This window comes from Oncorhynchus clarkii, chromosome 21 (assembly GCF_045791955.1).
Source record: "Oncorhynchus clarkii lewisi isolate Uvic-CL-2024 chromosome 21, UVic_Ocla_1.0, whole genome shotgun sequence".
NCBI lineage: Eukaryota > Metazoa > Chordata > Actinopteri > Salmoniformes > Salmonidae > Oncorhynchus > Oncorhynchus clarkii.
Window position 1 is genome coordinate 30,736,025 of NC_092167.1, and position 15,689 is coordinate 30,751,713.

The following is a 15,689-nucleotide window of genomic DNA, read 5'->3' on the forward strand; positions in this document are numbered from 1 at the left end:
ATTCTTCGAACACGCTTCTCAGACTGAGAACGCAGCGGGTCCCGCACTCTCTCCCAAAACAACTTCCCGAGGAAGGATCGGACGATGTCTCACTTTGCGAACAGCCTTCCTGTATTTTGATCCCAACTCCCGTTGAAACCAACCGTCGCAAGACAAGAGAACATTTTGACTAGGCTAATTCGTGCCCGGATCGAATTCATTAGCTAATCAGCAATGCTAACATAATTGGTAACAATGTATTGCTTGGAACTCGCAAGCTTTTAGACGCCAGCGACAATCGGATTTAAGCAAAGTGGTGTTCCGTGGGTTATTTTCTTTTTACAGCTAGTTCAGAAGGCTGAATAACGCGTCACCCGGATCTTACCCGTGGGGCAACAGCAGGGAAAGCAGGTAAATAACGTTGTTTATGGTGATGTACAGGCTATTACTTTCCTCACATCGACCTGGTACATTTGACAGTTTTATGGTTTTAGAGAGTCATGGTGATATAGCCCACCGTAGGCATAGTTTTTTGGGGGGATAAGTGTAGGGTTATATTATCCCCAGCCTTGATGTTATTGATGTGGACGAGCGTAGCTAGCCACCTGACAAGTGATGGAAGCCGAGCATCACAACAGTAGGTCGAGGTAGCCAGGAGCAGCGCACTTGTCTTTGGGGAAAATAGAACCGTTTCGATGAAGGTAACGTATGGCCGACACGAGGTTTTTTTACGTGTATGAGTTATATTGGAATATATTTTTGAGTCCAACAAAGACCGAGGAACTATTGAATCGTAGGCTACGCCGACGTATCAACGCCTCCCCATGCTAGGCTGGTGAAATGTATCTACCGATGTTGCCAATCGAGCTCGTCTTGGTTCTTTACATTGTTTTTGACGAGCCGTCGCTTATTGTAAGTGCAGAGGAAATTGTTATTCTTAGTCATATAGAGACAGACTTAAACCTCACGACCGCATCCGTGCAGAAAGACCTTGCAGCAGCATATTTCTGGCTGGGCCTCGCTCAAACCTGCCAATGTTTACAATAATGTTGTAGTGCTTTGTAGGACATGATCCTACGTGTGTGTGACAGTTATACATACTATAGTATATACGATATATCTTACAAGACATTTAGTCTGAGAGACTTATTGTATTATATTTGTGTGTAACGCTCTCTATCCGTCACCTTCATTGATTCTCCCCCATTTCTTGTCATTCTGTGAGGGGGTGGAGAATCCTGGAGTTTCGGCCCATATTTTACTACATAACACTAATTGACAGTTTAATGGATCGATGATAACACCTGCACATTGCCAAACGTCCCGTACAGCTCGTGAGAGATTTGTTAGCTGTGCCTGCGGAAACAAGGATGATAGATTGCGGGATCGCTCATATTGCTGCATTGCGGTCAATGGATGTAATGGGGTGGGCGGAGTGGTGTTGGTGGGGGCCTCCTGGCGGCGGCGAGAACAGAACAGGTGCTCGTCCAAAGCGGAGCAGCGCAGTGGAGAAGTTGCAGAGCAGCGCATTTCTGATCACTCCACCTGCAACGACCAGCTTGTTTACATTAATGATTCTATTTAGTCTCTTCTCTTGAGAGAGAGAACAACTGATTTAAGGCAGTGCCACTCAAAATATGTATAGAGTAGGTTTGGAACCGAAACGCTTACAGTTCCTTACTTCATTTTCTCAAGATCAAACTATTAGAGTCCAATTGGAGTAGAAACAGGGTCCAGAGAAATGAACTGTGCCTTGGTTGGTTTGATCAATGGAAACAGGATGCATCAGTCAAAAGTTTGGACACCTACTTATTCCCCAATTTTTTTTTTTTTTTTTACTATTTTCTAATTTGTAGAATAATAGTAAAGACATCAAAACTATGAAATAAATAACACATTGAACTGTAGTAACCCAAAAAGTGTTAAACAAATCTAAATATATTTGAGATTATTCAAAGTAGACACCCTTTGCATTGATGACAGCTTTGCACACGCTTGGCATTCTCTCAACCAGCTTCATGAGGTAGTCATCTGGAATGCATTTCAATTAACAGGTGTACCTTGTTAAAAGTACATTTGTGAAATGTCTTTCCTTAATACTTTCCCTAATACGTTTGATCCAATCTGTTGTGTTGTGTAGTGACAAGGTAGGGTTGGTATACAGAAGATATTTTACCCTATTTGGTAAAAGACCAAGTCCATATTATGGCAAGAACAGCTCAAATAAGCAAAGAGAAACCACAGTCCGTCATTACTTTAAGACATTAAGGTCAGTCAACCTGGAAAATTTTGAAAGTAAAAACCATCAAGATCTATAATGAAACTGGCTCTCATGAGGACTGCCACAGGAAAGGAAGACACAGAGTTTCCTTTGCTGCAGAGGATAAGTTCATTAGAGTTACCAGCCTCAGAAATTGCAGCCCAAATAAATGGTTCAGAGTTCAAGTAACAGACACATCTCAACATCAATTGTTTAGAGGAGACTGCGTGAATCAGGCCTTCATTGTCGAATTGGTGAAGAAACCACTTCTAAAGGACACCAATAAGAAGAAGAGACTTGTTTGGGCCAAGCAACACGAGCAATGGACATTAGACCGACGGAAATCTGTCCTTTGGTCTGATGAGTCCAAATTTGAGATTGTTGGTTCCAATCGCAGTGTCTTTGTGAGATGCAGAGTAGGTGAGCAGATTATCTTTGCATGTGTGGTTCCCACCGTGAAGCATGGAGGAGGTGTGATGATGTGGGGGTGCTTTGTTGGTCACACTTTAAAATTCAAGGCACACTTTACCAGCATGGCTACCACAGAATTTTGCAGCAATACACCATCCCATCTGGTATGCACTTAGTGGGACTCTCATTTGTTTTACAACAGGACAATGACCCACACAACTTCAGGCTGTGTAAGGGCTATTTGACCAAGAAGGAGAGTGATGGAGTGCTACATCAGATGACTTGGCCTCCACAATCACCTAACGTCAACCCAATTGGGATGAGTTGGACAGCAGAGTGAAGGAAAAGCAGCCAACTAGTGCTCAGAATGTGTGAACTCCTTCAAGACTGTTGGAAAAGCATTCCAGGTGAAGCTAGTTGAGAGAATGCCAAGCGTGTGCAAAGCTGTCAAAGGCAAAAGGTGGCTACTTTGAATAATCTCAAATATAAAATATATTTTGATTTGTTTAACACTTTTTGGTTACTGCATGATTCCAAATGTGTTGTTTCATAGCTTTGATGTCTTCACTATTCTTTTACAATGTAGACAATATTTGAAATAAAGGAAAACCCATGAATGAGTCGGTTTGTCCAAACTTGGACTGGTACTGTATGTAAATAGGGTATTTCTGTTTAATAAATTAGCAAACATTTCTAAACCTGTTTTGCTTTGTCATTATGGGGTATTGTGTGTGAATTGCTTACGTTTTTTGGTGTAATACATTTTAGAATAAGGCTGTAACGTAACAAAATGTGGGAAAAGTCAATGGATCTGAATACACGCCTCTTCCTCAAACTAGCTTCAATTCCAAGCTCTCTGTACAAGACTAGGAGTATGGTAACATGAGACCAGTCCCTATCTAACCCCTCTCCCCCTTCCTACAGTGTGTGTGAACCCGGGTTATCTCCACCATGGTGTACCCACGCAGCGAGGAGGCCCTGGAGCGCCTGACCCAGGATGAGATAGTGCTCAACACCAAAGCTGTGATGCAGGGCCTGGAGACCCTCCGCGGGGAGCATGCCCAGCTCCTCACCTCCCTGCTGGACTGCACACAGCCACCTGCTGCCCAGGAGAAGTCAGGCCTGCTGCGTAAGAGCCTTGAGGCCATCGAACTGGGCCTGGGAGAGGCACAGGTAGGAACGAGATGAGGGATGTGGAGGGAAGAGGGTGAGGGCTAGCGAGGCAGAAGAGAAGTGGAAGACGAAAGAGGGAGGGCACAGGGGAGTGAAAGAGGCAGGGGGTGGGTAAGCGGAAGAGGCTCAGCCTTGAGAGGTAAGGGAGGATAATGAAATTATGGGAGAGTAGAGGTGAATGGAGTGGGGGAGGATGCTGGTGCTCGATGTGGGTTATTGCTAGTTCATACGCTGTGACTAAGGCTTGAAGGAGAGGATGAATTTAGATGCATGCCTCATAGAGCGTGAGGAGGGTGATTCATCAAGAGGATATGAGAGTTGTTCCTGTAGGAAGGCAGCGGTGGGAATCTGGGTTGGGTACGGATGGTCTGATAACATGAACGGCATAAAAGAAGGTCCCTAAAGACAACTCCCCACCCTCTTTTGAATAGACCAGACTATAATAGAAGGATATTGTCCTCCAAGAAGGAAATTCTTTGCACTTGTTTTGGAACCGGTGACAACAAATCCCAGGTAAACATTCTTCCTAGCCTGGTAGTCCCCGCTAACGTACAATGTGGTCTGGCCCCCAAGCTAGCCGCTTCCCCTTTTTGTTTTAGTTTCATTCCTGCAGCGTTCCTTGTTTTATTTGAACCACCCCATCCCTCTCTTGTTTCCCTCTCTCATTTCCCTATCTCATTTCCCTCTCTTGCCATGTTGTCATTGAAAATAAGAGCTGGTTCTAACCCCCCCCCTTGTCCAGGTGATCATTGCCCTGTCGGGCCACCTGAGTGCGGTGGAGTCTGAGAAGCAGAAGCTAAGAGCCCAGGTCAGACGACTGTGTCAGGAGAACCAGTGGCTACGAGACGAACTGGCAGGAACACAGGTAGACATACTACAGCCAAATCCACCTTACGTGCATGTACAGCGTAGGACACGGCATCATTCACTCCGATATCAAAGTCTTTGTTTTCAGACCTCGGTGGTGAAATGTTCTGGGGATGTGGGATGAGTCCACATCCCAACGTACACAACCGACTGTGTGGAGTATGGAATCATCTCAACGTTACCTTTGAGGGCGGTCAACATTTTAGGGATTTTGGAGTATACGATCACTTTGATCCTTTCCAAAGCGAGACGTTTCCAAAGTGTCCCCTCCCTCCCACTCACCTCTCATCTCATCTCCCCCCCAGAGCAAGCTGCAGTGTAGTGAGCAGTGTGTTGCCCAGCTGGAGGAGGAGAAGAAACACCTGGAGTTCATGAACAAGATCAAGAAGTTTGACGACGACGTGTCTCCGTCTGAGGAGAAGGCTGCAGGCGAGACGTCCAAAGACAGCCTGGACGACCTGTTCCCCAACGACGACGACCAGGGACAAGGTAGGGCGCTTGATTGGCCAGAGGAGAATCCCGTTGCGGGGACAAGGCAGACATGGGGTTAGATGGTAATGTTGAAGACGATGGGTGTTAGATATGGTTGGGGTTACAGAAGGGTTAGACTTATGATACTTGATTTATTGATTTGGCATTTTGGTTACTGACACTGCCACCTCTTAAAACGTGAAATAAATGACATGTCGTCATCTCAGATATTCCCTTGCGAAATAAGCATTGTCTCTTAACATGCTACAGTTGTATCTCAGCGCGAGCACGCCATTCTGTACCAAGAATGAAATCCCTTTTTTGATTTGGAACCCCTGTTCTGTCCGAACAAAGTATTCAAGAGTGAATCACTTTTAACCCCCTCCGCATCTCCAGCCCAGCCCAGCGGAGAGGCTGCGGCCCAGCAGGGTGGCTACGAGATCCCGGCCCGCCTGAGGACTCTTCATAACCTGGTGATCCAGTACGCCTCCCAGGGGAGGTACGAGGTGGCCGTGCCCCTCTGCAAACAGGCCTTGGAGGACCTGGAGAAGACCTCCGGACACGACCACCCCGACGTGGCCACCATGCTCAACATCCTGGCCCTCGTCTACAGGTGCGAGGGGAAGGAAGGGAGAAATGAGAGTGAGTGAGGGAGATGGATGGATGGATTGTGGGACGGGTGGGATATGCTCGTGGGAGATGGATGGTATCGAGGGACGGCTGGATGTGCTCATAGAAAAAGATGATTGGGTGCGGAGGGGATGTGTGGATAGCCGGGTAGAAGAATGAATTGAGACTTACTGTTTAATTACGGTGCTTCTGCAAATCTTCTTACCTGGAATTATATTTGTGTTCCAGGGACCAGAACAAGTACAAAGAGGCAGCCCACCTGCTGAACGATGCCCTGGCCATCAGAGAGAAGACTCTGGGGAAGGACCACCCTGCGGTGGCTGCCACTCTCAACAACCTGGCCGTGCTCTACGGGAAGAGGGGCAAGTACAAGGAGGCTGAGCCCCTCTGCAAGAGAGCCCTGGAGATCAGAGAGAAGGTACACAAAATAACACTATTGATTTTAATTGCATTTATGACTCAACATGTGTAGTGCTCAGAGAGAACTCTCATCTCCTTTCATTGTAGCTAAAGTAAGTCTTGATGTGTGTCTCTGTGCCTGTGGTGTTCAGGTCCTGGGCAAGTACCACCCTGACGTGGCCAAGCAGCTGAACAACCTGGCCCTGCTGTGTCAGAACCAGGGAAAGTACGAGGAGGTGGAGTATTACTACAGACGAGCCCTGGAGATCTACCAGTCCAAACTAGGAGCTGATGACCCCAACGTAGCCAAGACCAAGAACAACCTGGTGAGGGGGAGGAATATGGAGATGGAGGAATATGGAGATGGAGGAATATGGAGATGGAGGAATATGGAGATGGAGGAATATGGAGATGGAGGAATATGGAGGGGGAGGAATATGGAGGGGGAGGAATATGGAGGGGGAGGAATATGGAGGGGGAGGAATATGGAGATGGAGGAATATGGAGATGGAGGAATATGGAGATGGAGGAATATGGAGATGGAGGAATATGGAGATGGAGGAATATGGAGGGGGAGGAATATGGAGGGGGAGGAATATGGAGGGGGAGGAATATGGAGGGGGAGGAATATGGAGGGGAAGGGGGAGGAATATGAAGGGGGAGGAATATGGAGGGGAAGGGGGAGGAATATGAAGGGGGAGGAATATGGAGGGGAAGAGGGAGGAATATGAAGGGGGAGGAATATGAAGGGGGAGGAATAAGGGGGGAGAAATATGGAGGAATAAGGGGGAGGAATATGGAGGGGAAGAGGGAGGAATATGGAGGGGGAAGCAGGGAGAAAGAGAGAATATTCTGGAATACCTCAGATGATCATTTAGCCAAATTTCCAGTATAGGGCAGTACAAAGTAATGCAGTCTAATCTTTAAAAATTACCATGTTTTGGGAAACTTAAAACCGTTTTGTTATAGATGTACATGCTTTTATGTGTTGATGTGAAATGTTTGTCATTTAAACCTGTGTACATTTCATCTTATATCTTTAGGCTACATGCTACCTCAAACAGGGGAAGTTCAAGGATGCTGAGTCTCTGTACAAAGAGATCCTGACCCGAGCACACGAGAAGGAGTTTGGCTCAGTCAACAGTGAGTCTCCTACAATCACATTGACGGGACTGGCCTGCGTCCCAAAATGGCACCCTATTCCCTGTAGTGCACTTCTATTGACCAGAGCCCTCTGGGAATAGGGTGCAATTTGGGACACTACCTGGTTCTACATTTACCAGCACGCTAGACCTACCGACTCTATGAAGTCTTCATTCTGGCCACGACTTCCCAGTAAACCCTGTGGTCATTGGCTGGCCGTGCGTGGCCGTGTCCTGACCGGTCGGATCAGGGCTAATCTGTCGTGCGTGGAGCGGCTTAATTCACCACTGTGTCCAGATCACTGCCCTTAAGCCAATCAAACACTGACATAGTCAGAACAGCACAGTAGAGGGCGGCTTTGGCGTTGTTTAGCTAGCATGGCACAGACCAGCATAACCCACTTTGTATCCCCCCCCCCTACACAAGTTAAGTGTGTTAATTTTATGGTTTAATTAGTGAAATGAGCACACACTGACGGGTAAATGCATGGAGAGGTTAAATCCTCTGAGTTACATGCCATAAATCAACCCATTTTGATTTTAAATTATTTTTCCAGTGAGAGGAGAACCTACATGTGTTCTCTACACGTTTTGGTCCATGCAAAACAAGATGTATGAATGTACACATAACACAGTGACACTGATAACCCCCCCCACCCCCTATACCTTCTGTTCTCTTTCAGATGACAACAAACCTATCTGGATGCATGCGGAGGAGAGAGAGGAGAGCAAGGTACTTTACAGTATGGACCTGTTGTATGGTGTGCCGAACCACGGTCCTGTTACTGGATGACACTGTCTGGCTATTAACTCTGATGGATAGGCGGACCTGATAGGACTGAGAGGGAGAGCGTTAATATGATAACGGAGGCTTTGTAATAAGGTCCGTGATTTGTCTCTGCTGCTGCTGCTGCTTATAGTCCAGCGGCTAAGCCTAATGTTTTGTGGCAACTGCGGACTTTGTGGTAAAGGCACTAAATTACACACACAGCTAGGATCAGTCCTTAGTGTTTTTAGCCATCGTTTTTATAGTGCCATCGCATTTGTGTTGTTTTTTTGTTTTTTTTGTCGTCACAAAGGCATTTGGTTAAAATGGGTTTACCTGTCTCCTTTGCTGGACATAATGCATTACTATGGGATTTTACCTAGAGAGATGTGTGCAGTGGAGGTTTGGTGTCACGTTTCTTGAAATTGACATAGTATGTTATATCATTGTGTCATTGTAAGCAGCCCGACTTCAGGGAAAACGTCACTTTTTGTTTTTAAATACCCGCAGTCAACTTTTGCAACTTTTTTTTTTTTTTTTGTTACATTATGAGGCTTCTAGTTCCCCAGAACAGTTGAGCCAGTCATGTGTTTGTTTGTAAATAGCACAACAGGTGAAAGCTGGAGCACGTAAGTCCAGCTGTGTATTGACAGGGGTCGCTTTTTATATTTAAAGTCAAGTGTTTTTTGTTGTTGTCGTTGGGTTAAATAGAGTGATCGGGGACGTGCAACCATAGTTTTCCATCACAGAAAATACATTAGTGCAACACATTCGGCAGAAAATAGCTTCATTTTCATGATCAGAAGTGGAACACTATTTGGCTGGCGGCCGCAAGTAAATGAGTTTTTTTTCCAAAAACGATGCATAGGCCATCGTATTTCTGATGTTATCGTAGAAATAATGTAGCCAGCTACATGTGCTAAGGTTTTGCTTCACTTTTACCAGAGGCAGGTTGGCTGCACTGTACCGGAGAGAAACAGCCACACGCCAGTAGGGGTGCTGTCTGCTGATTTAAAATGGCCGTTGGTGAATTCTCATCTTGGTGGAGAAGCGCAACCGAAGCACAATGTGTCTGGCGCTCAGTAGAAATGACAAAAAACAAGCATTTTAGATCTGCGTTTACGAAATGCAACATGAGATTACTTACACCTGTTATCTTTTTTTTTCCTGCGTGAAAAATGAAGAATTCTGCGCTAACCAGCAAGTTAAACTTAGGGGTCGCGTTATCTTAGTAAGTTGCTGAATTGATGTGACTGGGCATCATATTGTGTAAGCTTTCTGCCGTGTTTGAGAAGTCAAAGCCCTTTGGTAGAGTTATCTGTACAGCTGCCGCTGCTGTGTTTTGACTTCCCTTGCATTTTTCTCTCTGTTCTTGGCCTGACTGCTCCTCCCCCATCTTTTGCAAGCAGAGCAGGCCCTTTGCCCTAGTGGCTCCATTCCCTTGTAAATGTCCAAACTCACCAAAATAACGTTCATTAGCTTCTACCTATATGTTTAACTATGAGCTGGATTGCCTGTCTTTTCAATTCTTTATTTTCGTTTGCGCACATGAGCATATTTAGCTAGCAGCCTCCATGGAAATTCACTATTGTGCTAATTTTGTTAGCATCCTGGTAACAAATGCCAAATTGTCTGTCTTTGCCTTTTGGCGCCCCCTTGTGTACTAAACCAGTAATATCGTAAATTCCAGAATGAGAAAAGGACGGTATGACTATATGAAAGTCTGGAATCCACCCAACCCTAGTTAGGTCCCTTGATACCAATTGAGCAATGATTGAATGCCTCAGTGTATCTGAACGTTGTTGCTTCCCGACACCTTGTAGAATCCACGCCCCAAAGAATTCAGGCTGTTCTGGAGGCAAAGGGGTGTCCAACCTAGTACTAAAGTGGCCAATGTGTATATGTGGCACGTTTGAGCCATCTTTTTTGCGTTCTCCCAACTCCCTCAAACAATCTAAGCCATCATTGGGCTGTACGTACCTATTATTTTTGAGATATGGCCATGTGACACCTGTCCAATATGGCCCCACGGAGCTGGTGGAAATATAAATGATCTGCAATGGCAATATCGCTAAAAACACTTCTAAGCACTGTATTGCCCTAGTGGTGTTTGAAATTTGGTGGTTTTATTCAAATGTCCACAATTTCTTCCCTTAGTCGCTGGACTATAACTGTCTGTCTCTGTCTCTGTCTCTCGCTTGCTCAGGCGAAGAGGAAGGATGCTGTGCCCTATGGAGAATATGGGAGCTGGTACAAGGCCTGCAAAGTTGACAGGTAAGAGTTAGTATTTGAAATTCATTTTAATGTGAGAAATACAACTCAGTGTTCTAAATTATATTAATGTTGTGCTTTAATGATGTATGGAAGTCCAGAAAGGACATATGAGTAAAATCAATAAAAATCCCTCATGTCTCGATCACAACTTATCTCATGATCACGACACAGTAAAAGTTGCTTTTTCAAGATCAGGAGATAATCAAAAGTACAGTGCTTCATTCCTTCATTTGTTCCCATGCACAATAACCACCTCAAGGAGCCCAGTGGCTGCACTCGTGGGGGATTTAAGCCGCGAACAATGCCTGACAGGCAGCCTATTCTCCCAGGCAGCGTGCCGCCCCCAAGACCACAGACAATCTCATGCAAGGAGCAATGCAACTAACTTGGCTAGTCTTGTTAGCATGCATAACTGATGTGTATAATTATAAGGGACATATTTACAATGGGTGAGCTCCATTCCTGACAGGCTGATCAGATTCAATTTCAGCTTTAGATGCTGGTAAGACAGGATGCTGCCTTTTTTTTAATTCTGTTTTGTAGGTAAGGCTCCTTGTAGACAGCCAACAAGGCAGCATCCTGAGACGGCTATTGAATCTGATCAGCCTGCCAGGAATAGAGCATACCCACTCTTGATCATATACATATTGCACTGACTGTTAATATGCCTATCAGAAGCAGAAATGGGGCCCACCCACCCTGGGGCCCACCCACCCCCTCTGTAAATGTAAATATTATCCAGAAAACATGAAGTGTCCATTACAATTATACACATGCCAGGTATGCAAGCTAACAACCAGCATAGATAACAAGCTAGCTATCTAGCTAACAAGACTAACTAGCTAGCTCGATCAAGACTGGCCAAGTTATCTGCGTTGTTGCTTGCATGCGATTGGCTGTGGTCTTGGGGGGTGGCACAGCCTGGGAGACGAAGCTGCCTGTCAGGCATTGTTCAGGGCTTAAATGCACCACAAGGGCTTAGCTCAAAGTAAGGGACATTTAGCTTCCTAACTTTCTTATAAACTGATAATGAGCTCCAAACACAAATGAAAGCTTGATGTTAGCATGAAATGTACCATCCCTTGTAGCGATCAATGAAATGTATGTGCTGATCCACCATGGGCTCTGCTGTCTCAGCCCATACTGTCAATCTGTCATCAATACATCCACTCCTATTTAGAGTTTCTTTCGGGATCTCGATGTATCAACTTTTGTAATGTCGTGATCATGAGACAAATAAGTGGTGATCTCGACGTAACGAGGGAATATCTTTTTTTATTCGTACGGTATGTCCTCTCTGGACTTCCGTAAATGACATGATATTGGCATGTACTTAATTCCTGTTAGCCCAACGGTCAATACCACCCTGAAGAGCTTGGGGGCGCTGTACCGCAGACAGGGTAAACTAGAGGCAGCTGAGACACTGGAGGAGTGTGCTACCAAGACACGCAAGCAGGTACTGCACGATCACTGACGCACGCAGGTACTATACAATCGGTCAAAAAAGCAATTGCTACACAATCATTAAAAAAGCAGGTACAGGCACTCGGATACACTGGCAGTGCAATTACCCACGGTTTTGGTCTAGAGCCTTAAAGCTCTGAATGCATTCTGTTTTAACCCAGCGGACATTTAGAATGAATCCTCTCTCTCACTCTATCCCTCTCCTCCCTTCGTCCCCTCCTCCTCTCGCAGGGTATAGATGCCATCAACCAGAGTAAGGTGGTGGAGCTCCTGAAGGACGGGGCCCCTGGAGGGGGGGAGCGACGTCAGAACCGGGAGGGTTTTAGTGGTCCCCAGCGGGGGGACTGTGAGGGAGATGATGGAGCAGAGTGGAACGGGGTACGAAACCTCTGTCTTTTGGGGGGGGGCTTTTATGGAAGTGCACATACATTAAAATGTATGATGAAAAGGTGTACAATCACATGTAATTTACTCCCAACGTGTCAAGAATTAGCAAATTTATATCAATTATTAAACAGTACAAACAAGCTGACATCGTTACTAAACAAATGCAAACAGCTTAAATAAAAATCTGGTGTGATGTTTGTCCAATACATTGATAGAAGACATGAGAAAAGGTTTTGGAAAAATAACCAAATACCTCAAATGACTTTTGATTCATGTTTTGAGGCCCATCCTTGACGGGGTGTGTTTGTCTTGTTTTCTCAGGAGGGTAATGGTTCATTGCGTCGGAGTGGCTCCTTCGGAAAGATCCGCGACGCCCTGCGCAGGAGCAGTGAGATGCTGGTGAAGAAACTACAGGGCAGTGGCCCCCAGGAGCCCTGCAACCCAGGGTGAGCGAGAGACTGTCCCTAGCCCGTCACTGCTCATACCGTGCATGAATTAGTGTTTCCCCTCAGGGTTTTTTCTTTGGTGGCGAGCCGACGATGCACCGTAGTTCGTAAAACTGATAATAACAATAAAGCAATGACATTTTTATTTTTATTGAAGCTTAAAAGATTGTGTGATCCTTAGGATGACGAGAGCGAGCTCTCTCAACTTCCTCAACAAGAGTGCAGAAGACCCCTCACAGGTACCAGCAGCACACGGTTAACCCCCCACCCCCCCTATCACATATAGTTATTAATTAACCTGTTAGTTATGAGCCAAGGACTGCTGTGACACAGAGCACAAACAAGTCCTGGGTTATACATTGAGATGAAAGGATTGGACATGGACAGTTTCAGATTTACTCTTGGAATATCCCTGCTAAACTCCCTCCCTCTCTCCAGGATGCCAACACGGGCCTTTCGGAATGCAGAGGACTGAGCGCCAGCAACGTGGACTTGTCAAGACGCAGCTCCCTGATTGGTTAAACAGACAGGAGGCGGGACCAGGAGGAGGAAGGGCCAATGAGAAGAAACTGCTGGCTGTCCGATGCGATCAAAACACACTTCAGGTCCCAACACTCGCATTCAAGACATTTTCGTGAAGAAAAATTATCGAGAAAAACACGACTTGACATGGCTTTTTTTGTGACAAATCTCTGCGTCGGTCTGCTTCACTGTATACTTCGCTGGCATCAAACAGTACAGAAAATGAATATTTAACACGGCATGCTGAAAATGGAAAATGGAATGTCTGCACTACTTATGATGACTGAGGCATAGCATCATAACAGAATAGCGAGTAATTATTATTGCAACTTGACAAATGTCTATCATAACTGCCTGGTACTTCTGGTGCAGACGCTCGACCATAGAAATCAGAATATAACTAGTTTATCTGTCTTCGAGAAGCATCACACTCATTGACTACTAGTGGCATGAATACTGCAAATGCTAGCAACCTGTTCAATAGCTATCACAGTGCTAGAGCGGTATAAATCATATAGGTTTTTAAGACGAGTTACAGGAGGTATGAACTACAGCTGTTAGAAGATTCTGCAAGGACCAAGACTGTACACAATATTTTGGAAAATAATCGGAGTGCGTCTGTATTTTAACATCAAATGGGAGCAAAACAGCGCTGACCAGTTCAAGCTCACTATTTTGCCTTCTGAATTTTTGTTCTGTATATACTGGTTTAAGTTATTTAATATTTCTTTCTTTGTATATAGCACACCGTTTTTGTTTAGAGCATAGGAGGACCTTTGTTGGGGAGACAGATGCTGGAATAATGTCAAACAAGTGAATAGAAACAGAGAAAATACACTCACCAGACAGTTTATTATATTACCCCTCTAGTACCTGGTCGGACCCCCCCTTTTCCTCCAGAACAGCCTGAATTCTTCGGGGGATTAAACAAGGTGTCGTAAACGTTCCACAGTGATGTTGGTCCGTGCTGACACGATGGCATCCATTCATGCTGTGAACATCCCGTTCCATCTCATCCCGAAGATGCTCTATTGCAGAGGTATTGATCACGCTTATTGATCAGGTCAGTAATTGCTTAAATTCAACAGACCTGAACTTCCAGGTCAGTTAACTCAAAAACATGGGCCAGGGTTGCCTACCTCTGCTCCATTGGTTGAGGTCTGGGGACTGCGCAGGCCATTTAAGTAAACTGAACTCGCTGTCATGTTCCAGGCAATGTTTTTTCCACTCTTCAATTGTCTAGTGTTGGTGATGGCGGGCCCTCTGGAGCCATCGCTTCTTGTCTTCAGATGATAGGAGTGGAACCCGGTGGGGTCGTCTGCTGCAGTAGCCCATCCGTGACAAGGATTAACAGGTTGTGCATTCCCGAGATGCCGTTCTGCGCACCAGTGTTGTACAGCGTTGTTATTTGTCTGTTTGTGGCCCGCCTGTTAGCTTGCACGATTCTTGCCATTCTCCTTTCTCGTCAACGAGCTGTTTTCGCCCACAGGACTGCCGCTGACTGACGATCATTCCACGCTCAGTCGCTTAGGTCACTCGTTTTTCCCATTCTAACTTTTCATTCTACAGTAACTGAATGTCTCGATGCCTGTCTGCCTGCTTTATATAGCAAGCCACGGCCACGTGACTCACTGTCTGTAGGAGCGATTCATTTTTGTGGACACGGTGGTGTACCTAATAAACTGGCCGGTGAGTAGAACAGTGAAAAGACAAACGGGGGAATATAGACTAGTAAAGAGGAGATCAACCAGGGGGGAATATAACTTATAGTCAAATGTATTACTTAGTCTCGTTTGACAACGTGAAAATTTGACTTAAGCCGAATTTAGGATTTCCCCCGAAATCTATAGCCTGATCTGTCCAGATTTGTTTGCGCTCTAGCCAACTACGCTATCATTAGTTGCCTTACCAGACAATTCTGAACGTGATAAATAAGGCTGTTTACATAGGCAGCCCAATTCTGATATTTTTTTTCCACTAATTTGTCTTTTGACCAATCACATCAGCTCCTTTCACATCAACTCTTTTTCAGAGCGGATCTAATTGGTCAAAAGAGCAAATAGTGAAAAAATATATAAATCGAGCTGCCCGTGTGAAAGTAGCTCATTTGGCGGAAGCACAGACCGATTTTTAAACCAGGTTCGTATTCATCAGGCACGAAACTGAAGAAAAGGGGCTGAAACCTAGGACAACCTGGACTTTTCCAATAAGAAATGCTCGTTTTCTGTAGCTACGATGTGCGCTAATGAATATGAGGCTAACTTAGTTCTGCTCAGTCCTGGGGGGGGGGGGGGGGGGGGGGGGGGGGGAATACTGGAAATGCTGACATTGGACAAACAGTGCATCTCAGTCAGTGTAGCCCTTTAGGCACAGAGCGGTACAATCTCCAGACACACTATAAATGGAATGCACGGACACAGCACAACATCACTCCAATCAAGTTAGATTTCCACGTAGTTGTACTGCTCTCTGATGAGTTTAGCGAGGTACCGTATCTG

General features: G+C 45.4%; 1 protein-coding gene across 1 annotated transcript; it reads left to right on the forward strand.

Moving 5' to 3' along the window:
* The first annotated feature begins 609 nt into the window (after positions 1 to 609).
* Positions 610 to 14,168, forward strand: LOC139378874 (kinesin light chain 2-like). The gene is made up of 15 exons (XM_071121443.1): positions 610 to 680; positions 3,575 to 3,823; positions 4,566 to 4,688; positions 4,996 to 5,179; positions 5,558 to 5,774; positions 6,020 to 6,209; positions 6,343 to 6,516; positions 7,234 to 7,333; positions 8,016 to 8,065; positions 10,305 to 10,372; positions 11,720 to 11,828; positions 12,068 to 12,214; positions 12,545 to 12,669; positions 12,851 to 12,908; positions 13,108 to 14,168. Exons 2-15 carry the CDS (start codon positions 3,602 to 3,604, stop codon positions 13,189 to 13,191), a joined length of 1,851 nt encoding a protein of 616 aa, XP_070977544.1. The 5' UTR covers positions 610 to 680; positions 3,575 to 3,601; the 3' UTR covers positions 13,192 to 14,168.
* The last annotated feature ends 1,521 nt before the right edge of the window (positions 14,169 to 15,689 follow it).